This window comes from Pleurodeles waltl, chromosome 8, assembly GCF_031143425.1.
Source record: "Pleurodeles waltl isolate 20211129_DDA chromosome 8, aPleWal1.hap1.20221129, whole genome shotgun sequence".
NCBI lineage: Eukaryota > Metazoa > Chordata > Amphibia > Caudata > Salamandridae > Pleurodeles > Pleurodeles waltl.
This window is the reverse complement of record NC_090447.1, coordinates 1,176,273,751-1,176,293,316: the sequence shown is the minus strand read 5'-3', so window position 1 is coordinate 1,176,293,316 and position 19,566 is coordinate 1,176,273,751. Positions and strand designations below refer to the sequence as shown.

The window sequence follows — 19,566 nt, the reverse complement described above, 5'->3', positions numbered from 1 at the left end:
CATCACATCACCCAATCACACAGTTACAATATCGCCCCCTTACCACGACGCCTAAGTACCTGCTGTCTAGGCTCACGGAGGTGCTGTCGGTGCCCAGCAGCGAGGACAAGAAAGAGATGGAAAAATGCCTTAGCTGATACACGCCCAGATCCATCGCCACTGCGCTACCACATTGGACCGTCATACAGTCCAAATGCAAAATAAAAATGAAACCAAAAAGTGGAAAACCGTCGTGTTGATCTACATCAATCTTGCAGTTTGTCGGCTGCCAGTAGGAAGGAAAACAAGTGTCAGTCACTTGAACAGGAGAAACGACGAGCGATGCTAAGGATGTTGAACCTTCTGCTGCGCAAAATAATCTCCCAGGTCAGCTCTCTCCTCCCACCAGATCGGGTTGTGAGCTCACTGCATAATATATGCAGAAGAAAGGCGGGCCATGGAGAACGCCAGAGACGCCGTCAGGCGGAGAGCGTGAGCATCGCAAGGAAGGCAGCAGGAGCAACCTCTCTTTCCATCACGATCTCTAAAACAGAGACGACTGGAATCCACTGCAACATCACGCTGCACAAAAGGATAACGGCTGCCGCGCACAGACCGGATCCAGCCAGCAGAGCTGCGTGGCGAGAAGAGCAGTCTAAGGGAGTATGCACTGAGCTTGCAGTAACAGCCCCCTCAATATCAGAGCAGCCTACTAATAACCTTATGACACCCAAGCAGGCAAAGGAAAACCGCCTCAGGATTCACTAAATGCAAATTGCAACCTGACGAGTGCAAGCTATTACCGCTACAGCTTCTAAGTTCAATTCAGTGTATCAATAACTAACGACGCTACTCCTCGGTTTTAATTGCCACTTGCATGAACTTAGTTCTCAACCACAATACACAGAAAGTCACGCAAAAACCGGTTTTGTGGCATATGGAAATACCAGGAGCACTAGGAAACCGGGGCCGCTTTAACAATACTTCACTGCCATCTACTGGTCAAAACGAAATTTCAATTCAAAATGATCAGAAGTGGGAGTGTTTATTTATTAAGCTTGAAGCCGATTTCCCCCTTGTGTTCAGTAATCACGTTACTGGTCAGTCTAACACAAAAAATGATCAAACATACCAAGGAAAATTTGCCATTCTTAGTGACACTCCTCACAGCAGGGTAGACTCCAGCCTGGAGGACCCACAACAGAGGCAGAGTGAACTATCCACACCTAGACATCAACAGCGAAATAGATAATGGGTCATAAACAAATGTGCAGCATCCACCTGGGATGTTAGCACTAGGTACCTTTCACATCTAGGATCTGTCTGCTGTACTGTAGAAACATCCTAGAATGTTATTTGGTAACAAAGACAGATATAGATCTGACCACACACTGGTGAAATGCTCTTAGCCACTACAAATATCTATTTTTTTAGTCATGAGTGAAATAGTGAATAGAATAGTGAGGAAATATCATTTATTGAGACATTCTTTTTCTGTCACCTCTCCTTATACTAAAGTACACAAAAAGTGACAGATGGAATGCTTGAACTAATCTCAGCCACTGGTAATTATGTGGGGTCGCATCTCAATCCACTGTAATTTTGCACATCAAGCCACCTTACTGTGGACTCAGCTATATGCAAATTAGTCTGGACCTTGGTCCAATGGGAACAGTCCAGCACGAACTGCCAAGACTGGTCCTCTCTGAACCGGAACACAAGCAACCCAGGACCAATTCTGAACTTTTTGGGACTGATCAGCTGGGTATAGCTTGATCCCAGTGACAGTGTGTGCATGAGACCCACGTCTGGACATACCTGTTACACTTAGGGCATCAACTAAAAAAAAAAAGTGATGGATGGAACGTCTCTCACTTAGGGCGACATACTTAATATACAAGAAGTGATTGGCAAAAAACAGCACTGGGTTGCTTGTTTTCTGGTGCAGGGAGGGCTTGGCCTGGCAATTCAGGCTGGCTGCTCCCACTGGAGCAGGGTCAAGGCTGATTTGCATATAGCTGGGTCCAAACTGAGGTGGCATAGTGGGTGAAAAACAATGGATTGGAATGCGGCCCTGAGTGATCGTCAATGGCGGAGATTAATTTCCATCCATCACTTTTTTTTATGCTCTAAGTGTGACAGGTATGCCCAGATGTAGGTCTCATGCTCACTAAACCACTTGGTCAAGCTATACCTGGCTGATGAGCCCATAATAAGGCCAAACCCGATTCTGAGTTAATTGTTTTCGGTTCATAAAGCACATGGCCTTGCAGTTTGGGCTTGGCTGTTGCCACTGGAGCAGGGTCAAGGCTGATAAGCATATGGCTGGGTCCAAACTGAGGTGGCTTGGTGGGCAAAAGACAATTGATTGCCGAGAGAGTGGCTGAGATTAATTCAAGCATTCCTTCCATCACTGTGTTTTTTGATGATCTCCCCTTGTGCAGCGTACAGACCCTTATCAAGGTTGGGATACTCTGGTCTATAGTCCAAAGGGTGTCCTAGGCTAGGCACACACACCAGGCTCCAGCCCTCGCTGTTTAAATGACGATTACAGTAGTACCTACATGTTTAAGCTTTCTGTCTGGACATGGAGCACTATATACAATGCATTTTAACACAGCTTACTTCCTCAGGTTGCTTGCTATCTCAGAAAGCCTTCTCCCACTTCTACATGAAAAATTGATCGCAACTTACTTCCAATTAAATCCTCTCCTTTCTTTTTTTCCAGAGTGACCCTCTCCATGCCATCTATCCTCAGCATGCCTTCTATTTTAGAGTTTAGCTTCCTCTCATTGTTATTCAGCAGGCGACTCGCATCTCATTTTATAGAACTCAACCTCTCCTTTTTTTTAAAGTCCCTATCACCTAACAATACCTAACCTCCACCAGCCTACTTATCACACCAACCATTTGCCTGAAATCACAAAGCCTCAACTAATGATCACACTTATCTGGTATTAATTTTAATACCACAATGTGGAGTAAATCAATGGAATGTTATGTTTTTTTTGTTCCTTTACACATGACTAACCTCAATTACCATTGAACAGTAATCTCGATAACTAACAATACCACTGAACTAACCAATAACCTTGGGTTCTGGTATAGCATACTACTTCACCAAAAAGCTTCAACTCCTCGTCGTGGGTAGTAAGGGCTATATGAACAATATTACAGTACCATTACAATTAAGCTGTTATGTGAGGTGGCCTAGACAGCCAAGGCATTTTTCAATTTATTTAGGAGTTTAATAATGTGTTGCATGTAACCTTTCGGTTACTTCGGAGAGCAGAATAGAATAGCTGCGTAGTCTAATCTGATATCAAAGCACCTAAAGTATTCAATCAGGACGAGCTGGTGTCAATAGCTGATGGTCTGCAATCAGAGACTGACAGAGTCTGGGAGGTCATTTTAAGACGAGTCTGAAATATGGGACACAGTACGGTTCAGTCCAGGGCTGAGGGTATTCACAACCTAGCCTACATGCTCCCAAGGATGTGCCTCCTTGAATAGCCCCTACATTATTGGCAGGGAAATTGCTTTCCTGGGACCAACAGCCCCAGGGAACATGCTGTAGCTCTGCTACCTTTAATGTGCTTTAGAGTGGGGCTTGCTTTAGGTCTGAGGAGGCAAAACCTTTCGAAAGACATATCCAACAGTGGTGCCTGTACATCTCTTGAATATCCAGTTGATCTCACCCAGACATGTTTGTGAAGAACAACAGTGGTACTGACTGCCCTGCCAATTCAGCCGTGTGGGTCCAAGCCTATCTAGATGACAGGCATCTTGCCTGTCATGGATCGTGTAAGCCACAGATGGCCTTAGGTCACCTGGGACCACCAGCAAGACTCCTTGGCCATGTTGCAAAGGGCATGTGAATAATGGGCCAAAAGGAAGAGTGCATTTATGGATGTCAGTGCTGTGCTAGCTAAAAAGAAACGAAACAAAACAAAATATATTTGCCAAAGGCATCACTCCTACTGTGTTCTATGCCCAAAGGATTGATCGGAAATTAATAAGGAGTCACCTTACTGGCTGAAGCCTGTACAATGGGACTCTCTTTAGCAAGGTGTTTGGTGAGAAAATCTGGTTCACCGGGTGCCAGCCTATGCTGGCAGGCTACCTGCAAACTAATAGGAGGGTAAGAACATGGTTCATTCAGGTTGCCATCAAAGTATATATGAGGGTGACATTAAATAGAAGCAAGGGATCTGATGCTGCTTGCCGAGGCTACAAAAGTTCAGTCAAAACATTTGTCTCAGTTCATAGTCTCAATGGCTGCAGCTGTAATTTTAGTACTTCAGCCGCCTCCTAACTACCACTGCAAACGAGGCACTTTCCTTCACTGCAGCAAATGTGGCAAGTCAAGCTCGTTCTTAATGATGCCATAAACCTTAATTTACAAAACGCCATAGGATATCTGCCCTGTGGCATTTTGTAAAGTAAGATATACAGCACATTTAGTGTAATGAGGTGGGAAACCATTCAATCCACTCACCATCATCAGTATCCTCAGGTGCACTCTGCTCAGTATCAGTGTTGCAACCAAAAAGAAAATGGGGCCTTTGCTGATGGCTGTGATAAAGAAGAGGGACTGGGTTTGAGAGAGGCTGCTAGCAACCGGTCATACTCAGGCACAAAATGGTTCAAAGTCAGATATGGGCATCAGCACTGGATGATCAACAGACACCAGTGGAGTTGGTATAGGCTTCTGTGACCAGAATGGATTTCCTATCCAGAGTGCAAGTGAGTACAAGAGTCAGTACAGACCTGGCATGAATAGACAATTGAGAAATGTTCACTTGATTCAATGACTAAGTTAATGTTTCACAAAAATGTTTATGTAAAATAGAGTTCAAGTTGGCCAACTGATTTTTTACCACCAAATACAAATTTACAGCCTGTTTACGTTATTGGCCGAGAGATGACGAGTGTCTGAGTTACACTCTCCTCAAAGGCTTTCTAGGCCAGACTTTCAAAGCAATTTAAAACAATCAGAACAGCCTCATGGAAAATGGGAGGAGGGCACGTCACAAGAGAATGTATGAAAGACATTATAACCAAACAATAATGGGAACCCTGACTTTCCTCCTCTGTAAAAAGAAATGGCGTTGTTCACAATCAAATATGCAACGCCACTATACACCGAATGTAAGCTACTAATATAATGACTTTGGTGTTGATATTCAACATTAAAGACATCAAAGCTTCATAATATTAACCTACCCCACCCCACCCCCCCTAATCTGTTTCCAGTCTCCAATCCAGTGCCAATGTCCAAAGAGTTTGTGAACACAACAGCACTATCAAGCTTGGAAATGATCTATCAGGGAATTCCACATAGTCTCAAATTTTAAATTAAAATGACATAAATCTTGTGTGATCATTTCCACAGCCATCAAAGACCAGTCTTTTGGTCCTGATCCAAATGTTTGGCGAGTTGTTTTTTCCCCAGTATGCAGCTACTTATTGCTTAGCTTCCAAAAGCATCTGTGCGATAACGTAGTTTCTTCTATGTAGGTGTAGTTTTGCAGCTTGAAGAATTTTATGGATTCACAAGCTGTGCATTATTCCGCCATCTAGTGGCTGGGTCTGGAAATTCTGCTATTTCCTCTGAAATCTAATAAAATGTTTGTCCTTCTTTCTCTACTCTTGTTTGTTGGTGGGCGCCAATGGAACCTTCATTTGGTGCCCCCTTGTGATGTTGTTGCACTTCCTCCAGAGGTTCACACCTTTGATAGCCATCTTCAGATTCTTTTTTTGTTCCTCCCATCTTCTTGGTGGATGTGAGCGGGTAGCTCATGAATCCAGAAAATTCAAGCTGCAAAAACACACCTACAGGTAAGAAACTTAACGTTTTGCTGCATTAATCTTTTCTAGATTCACATGCTGTGCACTGATTTTACAGCAGTTTTCCTACCGAGGAGGCTGGGTTGAAGATGGGCAATGACTTGTAAATAAGGGCCATATGTACTAAAGCATTTTCCCATAGACACAGAATGGGTAAAATCCTTTGGTACATCGGCCCTAAATGTTTTAGCACCCTTTGCCACACTTGAGCTTCCTTACTCATTTGTACGTCAACACAGCAATGTTTAATAAAAGTGTGCACCAATGACTACGTTGCTGCCATGCAGGTGTCTTGCATGCACCCTTTTTCCTGGTTGAGTGTGCCCTAGGTGTCACTGTTAATGTTTGTCTTGCACTTGTGTGATACAGCTGAATTTATTGTACAATCCATCTTGCTATTGTGTTCTTTGTAACTGGTTTTCCCTAGTAACTCTTTGAGAAAGAGAAATTGTTGAGTCTTCCGTAACGTTTTTGTCCTTTCAATGTTGTACATAATTGAATGCCTTGCATCTAATGAGTGCAATGTTCTTTCCGCAAGAGTCTTGGAAAAAAACTTGGTATTTGAATAGATTGATTAATGTGAAACTGCGAAACCACCTTTGGTAAAGATTGTGGATCTCTTCTCATAACAATTCTATCTTTGTGGATTTGTAAACAGGGTTCCTGGATTGCGAGTCCTTGAAGCTCACTAACCCTACGTAGAGAAGTAATAGCTACCAGAAAGGTCGTATTGAGGGTTAGCATATGTAGCAAGGCTTTATGTAGTGGTTCAAAGTGTTTTATAATGAGCTGCGTAAGAACTAAATTTAAGTTCCATGTATGTGCTGGTAATCTTCCTGTGGAGCAATTATTTTTGCCCCATCCAAGAATCTCTTGACCACTGGTGCTGTAAAGAAACTTTTTCCCATTTGACCTCTTGTGTATGCCACAATAGCTGCCAGATGTACCCTTAAGGATGCACATGTTAAACCTTCTTGTAAAAGGTAAGTCAGATATTTTAACACTGTCTTTTCCCTTGCAATCCTTTAGTTTAATTTATTTTCTATACACCATATTGAAAATCTTTTCCATTTTGCTACATGGTTTTCTCACTTGCCTCAATACTGCCATTGTGTTTTCTGGTAATCTCATGTGTCCAAATTTTGTGGCTTCAGGGGCCATGCAGTCAGTTTGAAATTCTCAGGTTTGGGGTGTAGCACCTTCCTGTTTTCTACTGACAATAAATCTTGAAGTTTTGGTAACTTTTGAAAATTTCCCTGAGCAAGATGTATTATTTCAGAGTACCAGGTTTGTCTTCTTGCGCCTAAGGGTGCAGTTAAAATTAATGTCATGTGAATCAGTTTGCATTTGTTGATGACCATGTGTAGTAGTGGAATTGAAGGAAAAACATAAGCAAATATCCCTGACCAGTTTATCGAAAGGGCTTTCCCTTGAGAGTGAGGGTATGGTTGCCTCGATGCACAATTTTGGCACTTTGCATTTCCCAGAGTTGCAAACAGATCTATTGTTGGTGTGCTCCATTTTTTGAAGATCTTCTGTACCACCTTCTGATTGAGCTCCTATTCGTGTGAACATGAGGCCTGTTTTCTTAGTTTGTCTGCCTCGTCATTTTCCTTTCCTGGAAGATGTACTGCTTGTATGCCTATGTTCCTCTGAATTGCCCATATCCAGTTCCTGAGCTAATCTAGACAGTGGGTGAGATTGGGTCTCCCCTTGCTTGTTGATGTAAAACATTGCTGTTGTGTTGTCTATCTGAATTAATATGGTCTTTTCCTGAATGTGTCTCTGGAACACTTTCATAGCTAGAAACACCACCTTCAACTCTAGAAGACTGATGTTGTACCGAATCCTGATTCTTCCAGATTCCTCGTACCTTCAGTGTGTCCATATGAGCTCCCCATGCCATATCCGATGCATCTGTGGTGATCGTTACTGACCGAGTTGGTTGCTGAAAGAGACTTCCCCGTGTAATGTTTTCCCTGCTGAACCGCACAATCTACTCCTGCACCTTCTGCGTGACAACCATTAGATCTTCCCAACTCCCTGTTGTTTGTGACCATTGACTTTGAAGCCACTCTTTTATTGGTCTCATATGCAGTCTCACATATGGAATCAAGGGAATACATGACAGCATTTTCCCCAATAGTTTCCAAACAGTCCTGTCAGAGCTTGCCCCTTTGGGTAGTGGTGAATCTCCTCCAAAAGAGATTGTGTCTTCTTCTCGCTGGAGAACACCGTCCTCAGAATTGTATTCAGTTTTGCTCTCAGAAAAAGCTTTTCCTGTTCTGGTGACAATTTCTCTATGTTGAATGAGAATCCCAGGGAGTACAGTGTGCTCATTACCATTTGAATGTCCTTTTTTAGGGTATGCAAGACGCTGTTGTCATTAGTAAAGGGCTTGGAGCCCACCTGTTGCTCACCATTTGCTGGTTTGCGCTGCATTCTGCTTTACAGCCTCATAATTCCCCAAGGCACGCCTGGCATCACTTCCGTTTCTCTGTGTGGAGCAGGGATTAAGCGCTAAATGATTTAAACTTAATTAGTGCCCATCCACTGCCCCGAAGTGATTGAGGTACTATTTTGTTCTAACCTCCAGTGCCCCGCATTAACTATTTTATTAAGTCGTCTTTTCTCAGTGTCCATTTGTTTTCTTTTTTTGCTCATGGGCGCTGTTGTCAAAAGATGACAATTACCTTGTTCAAAATATGCGACACCCACTGCATTGCAAATGCTTGTTTCATTTTTGGTAGGAGTGTGCCCTCACTAACCAGTCGTCAAGATATGGGTACACGTGAACACCCATTCTTCTGAGGTATGCTGCTACTGCTGCCAGGCATTTTGTGAACACTCATGGGGCTGATTTTATTCTGAAGGCTACAACCTTGAATTGATAATGTTTCTTATCACAAACCTTCGATATTTCTTGTGTTTTGCATTAATTGATATGTGTAAATGTGCATCTTTTAAGTCTATTTTAGCCATAAAATCTCCCCACTTCAACTGTGGAATTACTTCTTGCAAAGTTGTTGTCATGAACGTTCCAGTCTTTATGAATTTGTTGATGAACACGAGGTCTAAGATTGGACACAGAGATCCGTCTATCTTTGGAATCAGGAAATAAATTGAATAATTTCCCTTTTTGATTTCCTGATTTGGGACTGTCTCAATAGCTTGTTTGTCTAACAATTCTTTGACTTCCATGAGAAGAAGATTTGCTTCCTCTTTTGAATGATTACTTTTCTTTAGTCCTCTTATTTTTTTTGCTGGAATCCTTTTGTTGTTATTTTCATATTTATAATTATATTACAGGCATGTAAAATAAGCACATTGTACGGACATACATTGCAGTAGGGGAAGCTGGGAACAGTACTCCCAGCACAACTTGTAGATGTTGAACGCATTAACTGACAATTGACATATCCTCAATTGGTGTCTATAAGCTACATCTAATACAAGAGGGGAGTGCGTCGGGCCTAGGATTTATTACGCAGTTCCCTGTCTGGGACTCTCATCCTGCTGAGCTTCACGCTGTCCTGGGATATCCTCTCAATGGACAACTCTCACATATAGCATCGTATAAAAGTGAAGATTCATCATTAACAGCATGCAGAACAATATAACTACAGAAACAGTTAAACTCGAAGTCCGTTTCAAGCGCCCCCTCCTCCCCCCACCCCGCAACCCCATAGTTCTGTCTACTCTGCCCATTTAAGTCCCACAATGCGTGGAGACAAGGGTTGTCTCCCATTCGATCCACTGGGGTCCCATCCCTCTCCAGGAGGGACGCAAGCGAGGTAACCTTGTCACCAGAGGCACAGCAGCTAATTCATTGTGTGAGCAGCTTATTCCGTTTTTAAGTGTGTCATTAGCCTACGCAGCCTTCGTATCCGCCCCAGGCCCCAACTCCTGCAGCCTAACCAGCATCGTATCCCAGCCAGGGGATATTTAAGTAGGCCCAAATTGTCCTCCCTACGCAGCATCACTCCCTTGGCTTCTGCCAAATACCCTAAGAGTTTTCCCCCATGCTATTATCGATGGAGACTCCGTGGCCTTCCATCTCCTGGTGATTACACTTTTGGCCAACAAGAGACCAAGATCAAGGAATCTTTTTGAGGCTTTATGCTTTTGAGCTCTGGGGAAATTCTTTGGTCCTCTTGCTGGAGGGAACTTGTCTAATTCTTTGCAATATCAATATTCTATATAATAATACCCATTTGTCTGAAGTTATTTTCCTCCACTCCTGGAGAAATTTGTTCAATCTTCTCCCCTACTGGGGATTCCTGGAGAAACTGATTTCTTGTATTCCTATTTTAGCGATAATGTTGTGGAAGTTATTGATTCTGCAATGCAGTCATTTGCTACACTGAGTTGTACTTCCCCTTATAGACTGTCCTCTTCCTTTGATTTTACCCCAAAAGGAAACCCTTCCTTACTGTTGCTGGTACTGCCAGATTTGCAGCAGTGCAGATGCTTGAGTACTGCTGTGGAATCCCTGGTGAGAATTCTCAGCTTGAAATGTGCCTTTTGAGCTAGGCCTTCTTGGCGCCAAAGATCCTCTTCACATTCATCCTCTAAATTGTAAAGCCCCTATGGACTTAGCAGTCTCATTGTCCTTTTTAAGTTGGTTGAGGTTTTCGTCAACCGTGCTACAGAATAACTGCTGGCCATGAAAGGAGTATTTATTATATTCGCTTGGACCTCTGGCTTGAATCCTGAAATTCTCAGCCATGAATGGCGCCTTAAGGTGATTCCCATCATCAACTGTCAGCTAGAAGTGTCAGCCGCATCTAACGCAGACATTAGGCAAGTGTTTGCAACATTCTCACGCTCTCCACCAGATAACCAGCCCTTCTCTTGCATTGCTCTGGGACATTTTTCAATAGATCTCTTACCTACTTTCCAATGCTAGTGTATGTGTCTGTTAAGCAGGGCATTTAAGTTAGCAATGCACCACTGGTTAGCTGCACTCCTCTCCATCTAGCAGCCAATGAGTTCTATCCTCTTACTTTCCTTGTCTGGGGGTAGCCCCGAGGTAGATGGGATATTTGCCCGTTTCCTAGCTGTTGATGAGATAATGGAATATGCTGGAACAGTACATTTTATGTAGGTCTGGACTTTTAATGAAAATGTTTATTTTTTCTCAGCCCTTGGTGTAACTGCTCTGCAGGTGGCTGACTCCCTGAAAGCTTCCCTGCCCTGATCTAGAACACTTGGCAGCACAGATAGGTTCTGATTTTTTGAATGGCTGGGCATGAGTGTTCCCAACAGAAAACATGCATGTGGCTTGCCCTCCTCCAATTGTACATTAAATGTATCAGGCACATTTCTTATCACCGTGTTATAAATACCAATGTCATCTGGGAGAGAGGGCTTGGATGGAAAAGATTCCACTTCTTCCTCTGGAGACTCCCCTTCTAAGCCTTTACCAATGTATTGCCATGTGTTCACCTTCTTATGAAGGGTGATCTAAAGTTTGTTCTCCTTCTGTATAGAAGGTATCCGCCTCCTTTTCATGTGGTTCTGGGGTAAGTGGAGCTTGAATATCCTCGACATCTGTCTCCTCCCTCTCTGTATTCTTCAAAATCTTCTGAGGAATTTTGAGAACTACTTAAAGCTTTGTCAAATTCATTTTTCTTTTGGATTAACGCAACGTTGGCCTTTGGTCTCTTCCTCTATCTCCATTTCGAGGGCTCTTATCAGGAGTCGAAATTGCCTGTCTTTTCTACGAAGAAGGAACCTCCCTTGTCGAGTGCTCTTTCTCTGGGCTTTGGCGAATCCTTTGAGGATCTAGGCCTTTGGACGTCAACACATCCTTCACCTTTCCTTCTTTTGACGAAGAAGTTTTACGGGGAGTTTTTTCTACACTGGAGACTCTCTCGACGGCTGCGCATGACTCCTTCTCGAGGGCTATACCTGCAGTCAGTGAACGTTTGGCCGGCGAGGCTCCCTTGCGTGCCCACAAGGGATTTTTTTTTAACCATGTTCTTTTATGGAGGCAGCCGACTCTCACCTCCTTTCGGATCTTCTTCAGTGGTCCCTCTTTGGAGGTTTCTCCCTCTGCTCCTTCTGAAACATTTTCCTCCTCCTCGCTGGAGAGTCCCAGATCTTTCAAAGATGGAGTGGACTTTTGGCCACATGTCTAGTGGTGGGGCCATTCTTTGCTTCACTCTCACTCAGAGTGCCTTTGGTGCAAAAACTGCACAGGCATTGCAATCCTTGCTTCGGTGGTCAATTGGAAGGCAGAGATTACACACAGGATGTATGGCCTTTTTTGCGTATTTGTGATGGCAATTTCTGTAGAATTGTAAAGGCGTTTTCTCCATCACGCCAACCGGGGATCCCCTCGCCAGGGCATTCTTGATCCTCCATGGAAGTTTGGATTTTTAAGCCGTTCCTTCTTACTTTATTTTGCCTACATCTTCCCTGGACGTAATTTCCAATTCTTCACAACCTTTTAAACGACTTATTCCCTCCAATCTTCAACGTTTCCTCTACCAGTTGAAGACAACATGAACGAACCATCCAGACCCAACAGCGGAAATAAAGAATCTGGAGGTGGCAACCAAAGGTGTGAATATCCGGAGGCAGTGCAACAATGTCACAAGGGGACACCAAATGGAGGTTCCGTCGACGCTCACCAACAAACAAGGGTAGAGAAAGAAGGATAAATGTTTTAGATTTCAAAGAAAATAGCAGAATCTCCAGAACCAACCACTAGAAGGCGGAGTAATGCACAGCTTTTGAATCTAGAAAAGATTTATGCTGCAAAACTGTCCACATTTGTAGTGTAAGGCCTTTCCAATAAGAAGGACGAATGTCAGAGATCGTAACCAGAGGTTCTTGAGGAACCAGGAGGGCCTTCACTTTCTTTGTATGACTGAACTTCTCTCTCAAATGTTTTAATCCTAAGGCATGACCACTACAGATGTATTTCCATCCCCTCCAGCACAACTCATCAATGAGTGGGAACATTCATTTAAGTTTACTTAGAGTGCCGTACCAGTTTAACACGATTTTACACCCAGTTTCTTGGTCTTGGACGCTACGGGTTACCTTCTGGATTTCAGCCCTCCGGCCCGGTCCTTACTTGTCTCTCCTACTGTTGCATACATGGTGATTTATGATTAGTGGGCATGGATGTAAGAGTGAAGTATATGCATGACACCAGACCCTAGATTTATAATGTGTAAATAGTTTTTAAAGGTCGTTAGCACTCTGGTGCCTGCCAATTTATTCTGAGGGGTTAATACCTAGTGTCACAGCTGACAATACTTATGCCTATTCTCTTCTACAATCCCAAACTTCCTAGTACACAGTGTGAATGGTTTAATTTTGTGGTTACTGAGAATATGTTTTAGGATTATGCAGTCCTCTCTACACTAATTACCAAACTGTCTCTCATCCAAGGCTAGGGGAAATTCATGTTATTGTGCAGTAGAGTGAATGGGGATGGTAACGTGGTGAGATCCTCCCCTTTAGTAAGAGCGCCTCACACTTCCATTCCTGAACACATCTAACATATATGCCACAGCTAGTCTTACCTGCTTAGGCAGCCGTAGGATTTCCCACAGTAGTCCCTCCAAGATTCTCTATTCCATATAAGCTCAATGCTTCTTTGTTTCCCTCATGAACTACTTGAAAGCCACCCGTAAGTGTGCAGCCATGTAGAACTTCTCTATGACTGGTTTTACCTCTTGACTTTATCCTACTCATCAGAAACCCTCGGGGTTTATTATTTTGTCATTCAAATTTAGAGTAGGTGGCTTGTATATATATATATGTGTATATATATATATGTGTATATATATATATATATGTGTATATATATATATATATATATATATATATATATATATATATATATATATATATGTATATATATGTATATATATATATATATATATATGTATCAAGCAAAATCTCTTCTAAAAAGTATTTGTCATTCTGTACATGCAGGTTTTGCAGAAATTTCAGGCTATTTCATAAAACCTTTTTTAGTCGTAGCATCGCCCTATAAGCATTTAGTCAGTGATAACTGTGTCTCCTAAAGCTTCTAATCTCCCTCAACAATGACAGTATTTCTTTAATCTTGTACTGACTCTTTTCCCCTCATGTTCATCTCTAATATGATCTTTGTGAGGGACCAAGTGTGTGCTCATGTGATACTGCTTTTCGCCCCAATTACCTCCTTAAAGACATCCCATATAATTGATGAAGGGGTTGCTTTTGTCTGATTGATTTAAAAGTAATCCTGAATTTGATTCTTGATTTCGATTTTATGTAGTCCATCTTTCAGAATCAACAAAGTTTTGGTAGCAGTGAAATAAATAAATACATACAGCACTTTCCACAAGATAGGTGTAACAGGTACAAAGTAAAAGGGGCTCAACAGGTGGAAACACTTACCAAAATAGTGACCAATGAACGTGGGAATAAACTCACATAACCATATCATATAGGAATACACCCCAGCATAATAAGTCTTTAACAGTGTACTTCAAAACATAGATCCATTTATTGACAAAAGTGAAAAATTAATTAGTCCAACATCAGCTGCTCTCTGCTTTTGGAGAATATATATGTGATGTTGGACCACTGAATTCTTCACTTTCATCAATAAATGGATCTACATTTTGAAGTACACTGTTGAAGATTTCTAATTATGCTCCGGGTGTTTTCTTATATCATCTTTGAGAATCGTTGAGTCAAAATGTCAAGCGGCGTTGGGGCTATGCAGCTTCCCCCCCCGAGGTGAAGTCATATATACGATGGGCATATGACTTGATATAGTAATGAGGTTCATGTCAATCAAATGTCTGGGTAATTAACATGCTTCTACTTCAGGCCAAGTCAACTCCAGATTATCATCTGTGGCTTCATGAGAAGGAATATGAATATTTCTTCTCCTGGGGTTGTGTTTCACACCAAGCATTTCATGTATCAATTGAGTGTTTACCAAGTACGGGTTGTGCACTAAGTTAAAGTCATCGACCCAAAGGCTTTGTCACTGATAAAGCTAGGATTTGCAGCATGCTGGAGTCTTGTTGTAGGTTCGAGCATAGGAGGCTACAACTGGTATATCACTTGAGTTCAATTTACCAACATGGATTATTTATCTCCCTTCTTGTGCATCTAGTATTGTTTCTGACAGGCTTATAGTCACAATCGGTGGAAGACTATCAATCATTAGATGGAGGGTGAAATGATGTTGGGTAGGTTCTAGGTGACATTAAATGGATGCCCTTTATAAGTAACTGTGCCTACACACAATATCTAGTTGCTTACCTAAGATCTTTTTCCATACTTGTGTCTTTTGACCAGGAAATGTAAAATCCACATATTCTATGATAGGAGTCTAATCATTAGGTAGTGTATGGGTGGTCATGCCTTCTAGAGCTGGGGACCAGTCCCTTCTGTGCCATCCTACATTTCATGAATATATTCTGAATCTACCAAGGAGGATAGTAAGTGTTTCTGCATATCGTCCCCCCAGCTGTCTTCCTTCTCCACCAGCCTGACCTATACAGTCATTTGCCAGTATTATCTTAGTCTGTTGAGGTGAACTTCTCTGTCTGTTGGCCTAAATACTCCTTACCTGTCTTAGCTGACCTTATTATGTTGGCTTTACCATCAATCAGGCAGATGAGGACAAAAGGAAAGGCCCATCCATATCTGATTTGTCTATTCCCGAGTGCAGCAGTGATTTCAGATAATGCTTTTTCTTTGGCAAGAATAACCTGGGAGATGTCCTGTAAGAGATGTATAGTGCATCCGTCAAATTCTTAAGTCAGACGGAAGCTTGAGAATTAAGTCTTGTTTCAGATGAATTTATTTTTGCCGATACGCCTCTTGGCCTCATTTCTGCAGGGTACTGGATTTGGAGGGCTCGCACTATGCGCACGTACAATTTCAGTCTTTTGGAAGTCATCCTCAGAAGCCAGCTGGAGGAATAATCTGGCGCAAAATGCCACTATACTTGAGCATTCAATTGATTTTTGAGTATTCTGCATTCAAATGTTATTTCTTCATGATCTGTGTTGCACTTTGTTCTACCCCAAAAGTATGCCCAGATTTTTTGATCACCCATTTTTTTTGGATTTGTTACTGTGGGTGAGCCACACTACCACAGGTAATCGCATGGTAAACAGACTATGTGTTACCTGCTGAATCTGCCTTTTAAGATAAGGCCGCTGCGACGCAGCAAGGGTAAGGGGCACTTGGTTGGTTACATGTAAACATGTATGGACACGTGCGATCTGCGCATGGGAGACTACTGCTGGGCACAGCCTAGTAACAGCACACAGGTAGCTTGGCGCAATGGAGACTCTTCAGGGATAGGTATTCACCTGGGATAGGCCTCCTGAGTGTAGTGTACACTATCAGGGACAGTGTCCTTTACTGTTTTAACTATAGTGACAGGCCATTTTACACATAGGGAGGGAACTCAGAGTGTAGTTTCCCTTCTCCTTGGCCTACCGAGACCACTGACGTCTTGAATTGGAGTGTAACCTGTGCGATAAAACCAAATTTGCAACTTCAAAAATGATAACTATACATCTTGCGGGTCATTCTTAGTTTTCATATTGTCCTGGCTCAGCTCAGGATCAGACCCCAGGTCTGTTGTCACCCTGCTGTGTCCAGTAATTACATTTTCCCCAGCAACAGGAACAAAGGCCATTCCCACACAAAAGGAGCAATTAGCACTACTTCTCCCAAGGAGGAAAGGGGTGGGGCGGAATGTTCTGTATCAATCACACAGCTGTCACATTGCACCAGTGATGGCCTGCCCAAGCCCACTGAACAAAGGAGAGTGTCCAGACACCTGGAGCCAAACCACCCTGGGGGAGGGGAGGGCAACTTTTAAATTCTAGTGTGCAAATCCCTGGCAGTGATGACAGCGAGGGGTGGAGCTGAGACTCCAAGAGCGGATGTGAATAGTGGCTCCTTGATGGCACCATTTTGGAATTGTCCCAGTTGCTGTGCAGAAGGATTGGGACAGTGGTGGTGATGTGATGCAGCATCCCGGATTGGTTAGGAGTGCCTGCCTTCTGAAACCTTCCTCTCCCCTTTATTAACTTTTGCACAAGATGAAGACTCTTTCTTGCCTACAGATAATTATTATTATTTTTTTTAAATTGCAATGCTGGGTCCTGGGACTGCCATGGAGTACTGAAAGGTGGAACCCCCTGACCACCATTCAGGACCCAGGACTCTGTACAGTTGACCCCAGGAGCAGTGGGTCTCCCCAAGGATCAGTGAGGTAGGCCCTCCTTCTCCCCTTGAGGACCAGATGGGGGATGCCCGGACTTTCCTGCACCCACCAACAAAGCCACAAAGAGAACTGGTGCAGGAAGCCAGGATGACCAGCTTTTGTAGGACTGCACCGCTTTGGAGGCAAGGAGGGTTGTTTTAACTGCCCCAGGAGTAAAAATGAGCCCAGTATCATCCAAATCGGCCCATTAGGGCTCGAGTTGGCATTTTAAAGTTTGGTGACCTCTGATCTACTTTCCTGCCTCACAGCGCATGGGGCTCCGCTGCCATGTTAATAATTTCCTCCAGGATGGACAAGGGCCCAGGGGATGTCGCAAGAAAGCGAAATCTGGGGGAGAGGGCGTGCATGAAGACCTCTCCCCGTGTTCCAAGCACACCCAGACACTCCATCCCCTGGGGCAGATTCATAGTCTGAGGTCAGGAAACTGAACCTGTGTACTCTTATTTACCGGGAAGCACCATCGCGTATCTCCGGGAGGAGGCTGCCAAAACTGTACACGGCTCCTGCAGCAGCATGCAGCTGTGCTGCCAGAGTGGGGAGCCGGCGAGGGCAGCCGGGGGTGGGCTCCCCCCGGGCTGCCATCTAACGAAGACAATCTCTAGGGTGCCCGGGTGGAATTGGGAACCCCATCAAAAAATCCCTGTAGCACAGCTGTCAACTGGTTCAAAGTTATGAAGAAGGCTTTCAAGCCAGTGTGCTCAAGTCACAGCACGCTTGGCACTATAGGGTTAAAAACAGTACTGGCTGAAAGCCACCCTCATGGCATGAATCACTTTAAAGACCTACTTTTGCTTTTATCACAAACAATTCCCCATCCCCCATATGAAAAAATAGCAACCCTGGAAAAAAGTGAGCGTAAATGGGAGTGCAAACAACACACATGGAGTACTTGACTATTTGGCAATTTGACCTGGATATCCCTTCATGCCTTCCCATTCACAGGTTGCATGCATCCATTATATTAAACAGGATTTATCTCCTATCATTTACCAACTCTTTAACAAAACTAGTCACAGCTGTAAGGCTCAGAGATTGGTAAACATTTACTGGTCCATGACCAACAAATTCACTTTTAACATCCAACCACCACTAACAACCAGCTTGTCAGGTGGGCAACTGGCTGCCACTCTTCCAACAGTTTTACTATTTGCCCCAAACGTTTTCACCATTACCAAACATTGTGGCCAATATATATTTACTGAACACAAGCAAATGGCAGCACATCCTTCTTTCTCAAAGGAGTCCATCCCAACTACTAGATATTATAACTTGCCCACTGTATTTTGGAGCTGGTATATACATTTTAGGTTTCTGTTCTCATGCAGTGTTTTGAAGGAACCTTAGGAAGTATGCAGCAAAGCCTTATTATTGAAAATGAGGATGGGCAACACATTGCACCTAGGTTAACACAAAACCCATGTCATAAAATACTTCCTGGCAACCCCATTGGCACCATTTTAGTGTTTATAAACTGCTCACTACTTACAGTTGCCATTTTAGTGCCTTTTTGTTTACAATAAGGCCAGTGATTACTGAATGAATGCAAGAAGTAAACTCGTGGATCAGTAGAAAATTTCTCCATTAATGTGGGAGCAGGGTCCAAATCTAGCTGTCTGGAGTCGCCCCCACGAACAGTCCTTTAAATGGAATGGAAGGTCTTTATAAGGTGAGTGACCAAAGAAGCATATCGAGTAATTCTTTCCAAGAGATGTCACTTATGTAATTAAGCGCGTGCTCTAAAACAAGAGAACTAGAATCCTGTACTTCACATCGTGTGTCCCCTCACAATTATTACGGTGCCACTCTATGAATTTTCCATAGTATCCAGACACTTTACACAACAGGCGCAGACCATAAACAAGCAAGCATATTGGCTCTGCAGATGTTTGCAGTACAAATAACATTGGTAACAATTTGTTGCTAACAATTAGAATTGAAAATATTTATATTCTGAAAATCAGGGATTGTGATGTAAATATTATTGAGGTATGTGGAAAGAGTAGTAGTCTTCAGAGTGTCTCAAACCTTCCTTGTTCTCTTCACACCATTTTCCTCTGCAGGCTCTTGCTCTTAGACATTTAATTACCCTTTGCTCCAATATATCTTTCTGAAATCCTCCCTCGGCATATTTCACATATCTCTTTCCTCTCGAGTACCATCTTCTCTCTTTCCTTCTGCACATACTTCACCTCATTTCTTCCATGTCATCACCCCGGTAATCATGGAGCTCAAATATTTGACTCTAAGCACTGTCAGTGTTAGTTTTATTTTTATATGTGTGCACCTCCTTCTTACACTTTCCAATAGAATTATAGTTAAAATTTGCATATTTGTGACCATCACTCTGTGTGCTCTGAATAGAGTGCAGGGGCTTGGTGTGCCTGAAGTTCTGCCATCTTTATGATCCACTGATATGAACTTTGCACCGCGTTCAGCCTTAGCTCCAATGCTCTCACTCTTAGCCC

General features: G+C 43.0%; 1 protein-coding gene across 3 annotated transcripts in view; it reads right to left on the bottom strand.

Moving 5' to 3' along the window:
* The window catches only part of TSC22D1 (TSC22 domain family member 1), a 244,261-nt gene that overhangs the window by 25,150 nt on the left and 199,545 nt on the right, over positions 1–19,566 (bottom strand). The window contains exon 1 of one of the 3 annotated variants that reach the window (XM_069205413.1): positions 60–817. The exons of the other annotated variants lie outside the window; for them this stretch is intronic. Coding sequence (XP_069061514.1) covers positions 60–184 — 125 coding nt within the window. The 5' untranslated portion in view covers positions 185–817. Of the gene's footprint in view, positions 1–59; positions 818–19,566 lie in introns of those variants that run through there. 3 annotated transcript variants of the gene reach the window in all.